A 6,000-nucleotide genomic window follows, 5' to 3' on the forward strand; every position below is an offset into this window, starting at 1 on the left:
TATGAGCTCCACAGTGCCAAATTTCCATCCCTTCAGGGAAAAAAAAACCCTTAAGGGCACAATCTTATCCATGTATAGGATTGTGCCGTTAACACCTTTATTTTATTTTTCAGTTGGCGTTAAAGGATCCATTATTGGCTTCCCCTTCGTATATTTCTTTTCTTTTCCATTCCTTTGATAAGAACATAAGAAGAGCGATGCTGGATCAGACCAAGTCCATCTAGTCCAGCACTCTGTTCACACAATGGTCAACCAGCTGTCGATCAGGAACCCACCAGCAGGACAGGGTGCAACAGCACTCTCCCACCCATGTTACCCAGCATTACCATTATTATTTTTAAAAAATATTCTTTCATTATTCTGTTTGCATATAAAGTATCTGAAGTACCAGGATGCAAACTGTGGTCACCATCCAAAGTGCAACTTAGGTGAACTTTAGGAACTAACCAACCCAATGGGATTTTTTTTATGATTGTATTTTTAACAGAAATATAATCAAATCATAGCATATCATATCAAAGGCTGCTTTTAGGACTCCTCCAGTTTTAAAAGTGGTCAGCTTTGTAGCATGGACGCTTGCATTCTGAGAAACAGAAGTCCAAAGCTTCCTTGAATTGACAGAAGTACTAGTCTGGGTTCTTTTCCCCCCCAGTTTGTTGAGCGGGGCAGGGTATATAAAAAAATATGGCTTGCATCTATGTCCCTCATCAAGACCATTTGATGCAAACCTCAGTCTGAAATACAATTCACTCTTACTTGAGAGTATCTATTGTATTTTATGTTTGCATTTATTGTTGTGAGGTGCCTTGTAAGGCCTAAAAGGTGGCCTATTTATACTGCTAGAAACAAACGAAGTACAATCTACTTCTAACGAAATGTGAGCAGGAATGAGCTGAAGTATTCTCTTGGAAGAACACTCCAAGAGAACACTTTTTTTTATCATGGCCAATTTTCAAAATTATTTATTTATTAAAACTTTTTTTAAGAAACCACCCTTTATCTTTGTGGATTGTAGGGTGGTATGCCAATGTGATTAAAAGAATGAGCCTGCTCAAATGCCACGCTAAGCCACAGTGGTTAAGCATTTTGAGCTAAACATTATTGCTTAGCATGTCATGTGAACCATTCCTAACCATGGTGGCTACATAACCATGGTTTAAAGATGCTCACTTAGCTGGAAAAGTGATAGTGGCCTAACCATGGCATAAAGTGTTGTCTGAACAGGTAATAATAAAAAGACTATGCAGGAGGTATGTTTATTGTTTTGTTGAACATGTGAGACAGGAGCAGAGCTATGCCAAGTAACTCCATCCTGACATGCTGTATGTTAAGTAACCCCTCTCCATGACCTCTGCTCATACAGCAAAGATGTCTGCACAGAGGGGGCCTCTGCATATAGAGCGTGGAGGCCTCTATGTGACCTGGAACCCTAACCCTAGGCAGTAACACCAACCATAGACTACTAAAGCTATATCATCATGGTGTGTGTGTTGTTGTTGTTGTTGTTGTTTTAAAAAAAACCTTTAATGCTGCTTTTATTTCTAAATCACATTGAGCAGAGTCACGAGTTTGTGGATGAACAAACTTATGAAACAAGCTGCATGGAGGTTTCTACTGTAAACAGGCACTCTGGCCACAGCCCGTCTCTCTCTTCCCAACAAGGAGTGACGAGCTCTTGCTGTTCACGGCGACATAAAAAGACGTTCCGCATCCCAAACACCAACATAACCGGCAGCCGTCCAAGTAGTGTCCAAGAACTCAGTACCATTCAAATCAGGTGCATGGAAAGAACACCCCTGTCTAACAGGTACTACAGCTTTATGAATGATTCTAGGCAGAGATCACATTCTGCTTACACCTGCCCATGGCAAAAAATTGGCAGGAGGTAGAAGTGTGTGTGTGTGTGTGTTTGCTTTGTTTTGGTAATAATCAGTGTTCTGCCATGTTAGAGGAAAAGCAGTTGCCCATTCTGGAAAAGAATGGTTTTGGAATGCTGAATAGGGAGAGTTAAAGTGAATGAATGTTGAGAACTTTAAATATCAAGGCAAACCACTTGTGTAAAGTGGGCTTTACTGACAGCTACTTTCTAACTAAATCTTCTCATTGTGCCAAACCATCCATGAACTGAAGCCTCCAATGAATTCAATTCAATAGTTACCATACTGTATCTTTCCAAACAGCTATTCAGAAGCCCATATGCCACATTTCATTTCCTTGACAGATGATAATTCAGAATGCAGCAAACAACTCTAATAAAACTTAAAATAAGAAGATCTCATTGGGAAAATGTTGCTGCATAGATGAATATTGAATTTACTCACAGCAATTTACTCATATTGTTACTACAAGTACACCAGTTGATCCCATATGACAAAACAAATAGGGCTGGGTTTAAACTATTTATCTCAATATTTCCAACTGATGCTCTAATACACTGGAAAATTGCCTAACTTTTACTTAACTTGAACTTAGTCATGAGCATATGTCATGACTAAGAATTAAGTCCTGCTGAGTTGCAGTCCACAATTATTACACCTCTTCAAAAGTGAGCTGTTGGATAATTGGAACTAAATTCACATGACTTTTTGTTTAATACTGAACTCAAAAATGCTAATCTTTCAAAATATATTGGCCATTTTGATGCAGTAAATTGGTCTTGTGGAATCTCTGGACCATATTGAAGCAACAGCCTACAAAACAATCAAAAGATTAATTTAGCACACCATCCACTTGAACTCTACCATCATCTGTTGGGTTAGCAAGAACAACCAATCCATGATGGCTTATTATCAATGTGGCTTAGTGTGAGGTGTGAACTCACCAAATGGGTTGGATCCAGATTCAAGCTGGATCAACTGTGCTGGTTGAAGAAGATTCTCTGTCCCCTTTCCTATGGCAGTCCCTCCAGCTGCCTGAAAATGCTACACAGAGACTCAAGACATCCTGCTGAAGAGGATGATCTCTGGTGTGAGGGGGATCCCTAAAAAAAATCAGGCAGAGGAGGTCTTCCTCTTGTGGAAGACAGATCCTGGATCCACCTCAATATAATCAGCTCCAGATATTTATAGGCATTCACATGCACACAGAGATCTCTTGTATGTGTGACTTGCCCTATTTACTTTCATAGAAGCCCTGATCCTTAAAAGCATTTCTTTGCACTGATATATGGTGTACTTTCACTGAACTGAATGGGAAGATTCTGTGGGCAGGTGTAGAACCTGACATATGATGTCCACATCATATGTCAGGTTCCTACACCTATAGAAGATGTCAACAGTCACCTAAAATGCATCTGGTAACTAGGGGTTTTCTACACAAGGATGTTAATTACCTGTTAAACTACTGTATTTGCTTTCGGTTTCGTCGCAGAATTGTAATCTGAGCACTACACAAAGAGCATTTCCTTTTTTGCTCTTCTGTTACATATTATTATTATTTATTTATTTATTTATTTATTTATTTATTTATTTATTTATATAGCACCATCAATGTACATGGTGCTGTACAGAGTAAAACAGTAAATAGCAAGACCCTGCCGCATAGGCTTACATTCTAATAAAATCATAATAAAACAATAAGGAGGGGAAGAGAATGCAAACAGGCACAGGGTAGGGTAAACAGGCACTGGGTAGGGTAAAACTAACAGTATAAAGTCAGAACAAAATCAAGTGGCACTGTGGTATAGCAGAATAGCACAAATACACAAGTGGAAATGTTATTTTCTTTCATTATCTTTACCCTGCTTTTAAAAAACTCACAAAAGGTGCTATTTAGGCACAGAAGCGAAACGGGCAGGTTATGATATTGTCTAAAGAACCTGTAAACAATTGTGCATAGGGAATGGCAAGCATACAATCAATGACTTGTGTAGAAAAACCCTAGGATTAGCAGGGTCCAGTAGAAAAGAAAATGGTCTCAGTGTTCTTTTCGTGGCACTTTTGTAGACCTGCCCAAAGTCGGAGTGCTGTTGTGTTTTATTCTGTGCATTGAGGATGTAATTCTGCCATGTAAAATATGTTGAGGCTGGTGGATAAAAAGTAGAATAAGCATTGGAAGAGATACAGACATTTTAGTTGCATCCCGCATGCATCCTGGATGGTTTTCTGACATACCAGAATTGAATAAAAACACTAAACAGATGGAATGTTTATATAATTTTTCTATCCATTTTTTTTAAAACTCCTGTAGCCGATCCAGTTTAAATGCCAAAATGGAAGAGTGTGTTAAACTAAACTGTGAGCAGCCTTATGCAACTACAGCAATAATCAGCATTCCAACACCACCTGTGACTACACCAGAGGGAGACGACCGACCGGAATCGCCAGGGTATTCAGGAGGAAACATTGTCAGAGTATCTGCTTTATAAAACAGTTAGACTAAAGACCACTTAGAAGCTGGACTGCAGCAAAGAGAATATGATTCTGAAGAAAGAGGGATGCAACCACCCCTTGTGAAATGGAATAGCGACGGACAATTGAAAGGTTCTGGAGATACAAACATTTTTGGGTTTCAATATTGGAATTGTGTGCAGTGGGCAACCAAATGGAATTTCTACGCGTCACTTGAACTTTTCTGGAGCAAACTCTTCTGTGACTCTTTTGACTTATTCTATGAGCACAATGAAATGCTTCCCATTGATGCTTCTTCTTACCATGAAAAAAAAAATCTTTTTGATAAAATACCTAAAACAAAACAAACACACAAAAACACCATTCAGAGATCATTTCTGTTCCAACCGAATGCAAAATCAAGGATGGAAACAAAGTTTTGATAATGTGTTCTCTTTTTTCCTGTTGATACAACCCTGAACCTGTTTGACAAGCTGACTTTAAAAGAGAGAGAGAGAGAGTAAATGGCTCATACTGTATTTGTACTGATTGAAAGAAACACAACCATAATGCATGTGAAAATTCTTTGGAGCTGTGATCTGAGTTTACTTCTGTTGTTTATTTCAGGTTAGGCATGATAACATTTTACTGTAGAAAAAGGGGCATTTCTGTGCACTTACAAAAAAAAAGCTGATTGTTAATGTTCCATGGTTGTACGAATAACTTCCTTTTTGGGAGGAAATGAAGTATTTCTTACTCAACACATGCATTAGTGAACTTGAGGTGTTCAGTTAGTTTAATATTTATCATTGTTTTCTCTTGCTTCCTCGGAACTGTTACAACTGCAATAATTCAATGTACATCTGTTGTATCAGGAATCAGACTTTTATTTATATGACTGCACAAATTCAGCTACGTAGATAAAAGAACCACATGGCTAGACAATACAATGTTTTCCGTAATGTGGAATTTAAAAAAATAATTTCATAACCAAAATTGTTGTACCACAGAAAAGTGTTTCTTTAATTCTTATTACCCTGTAATTCCTTAAAACCAATCATTGCCTTTTGCTAAATTTCATTCCTCTTTGAATGTCAAGGGTTTCCATAAATTACCTTGGGAGCCCTGTTTTATGAACACCATTCTATATTTTTGTTTCTTGAACAAAAATGAAAGGCTTCCTAGTGTAGTATTACAGTGTAATACTCATCTGAAGTAACACTAACATGGTTTAGTGATTAACATCTCTAAAACTTCACTGCTCTTATATACTACTATTGGAAAAGCTGAGCACTGGGAGACATGCAATTAAGATTTGCTGAGGATTACTAAAACATTGTTTGTTAAAACTGTATTCCGGAACATTTAGTTAGATATCCTAACAAGGACTGCTGTTGAAATGAAAGCCTTGGATCCAATGTTGAAAAACAATAGTTGACGTCAAAGGATGTACCACTGTAGGATCAATACACACATTTTACTGTTTAAATTTGTTTTTTGTTTCATTGTCCAAAGGATTTTTAAAATGCTGTTTCCAGAAAAGTAACTTTCTTCAATAGTTGCTAATCTGTTTAGAAACATGGTGGTTTCCATCATTTCAACTCTTCAAGCAGAAAGAGAGATTTCTAAGCAAGAACATGCAGCCCAAACTTGCAGGTGCTTCTAAAGGAAT

General features: G+C 37.8%; 1 protein-coding gene across 1 annotated transcript in view; it reads left to right on the plus strand.

Moving 5' to 3' along the window:
* The window catches only part of KCND2 (potassium voltage-gated channel subfamily D member 2), a 339,757-nt gene extending 334,282 nt beyond the window's left edge, over positions 1-5,475 (plus strand). Inside the window, exons 5-6 of the mRNA XM_063134056.1 lie at positions 1,560-1,807; positions 4,189-5,475. Coding sequence (XP_062990126.1) covers positions 1,560-1,807; positions 4,189-4,366 — 426 coding nt within the window. The 3' untranslated portion in view covers positions 4,367-5,475. The remainder of the gene's footprint in view (positions 1-1,559; positions 1,808-4,188) is intronic.
* Positions 5,476-6,000: the final 525 nt, after the last annotated feature.

This window comes from Elgaria multicarinata, chromosome 9 (genome assembly GCF_023053635.1).
Source record: "Elgaria multicarinata webbii isolate HBS135686 ecotype San Diego chromosome 9, rElgMul1.1.pri, whole genome shotgun sequence".
NCBI classification, from domain to species: Eukaryota; Metazoa; Chordata; class Lepidosauria; order Squamata; family Anguidae; genus Elgaria; species Elgaria multicarinata.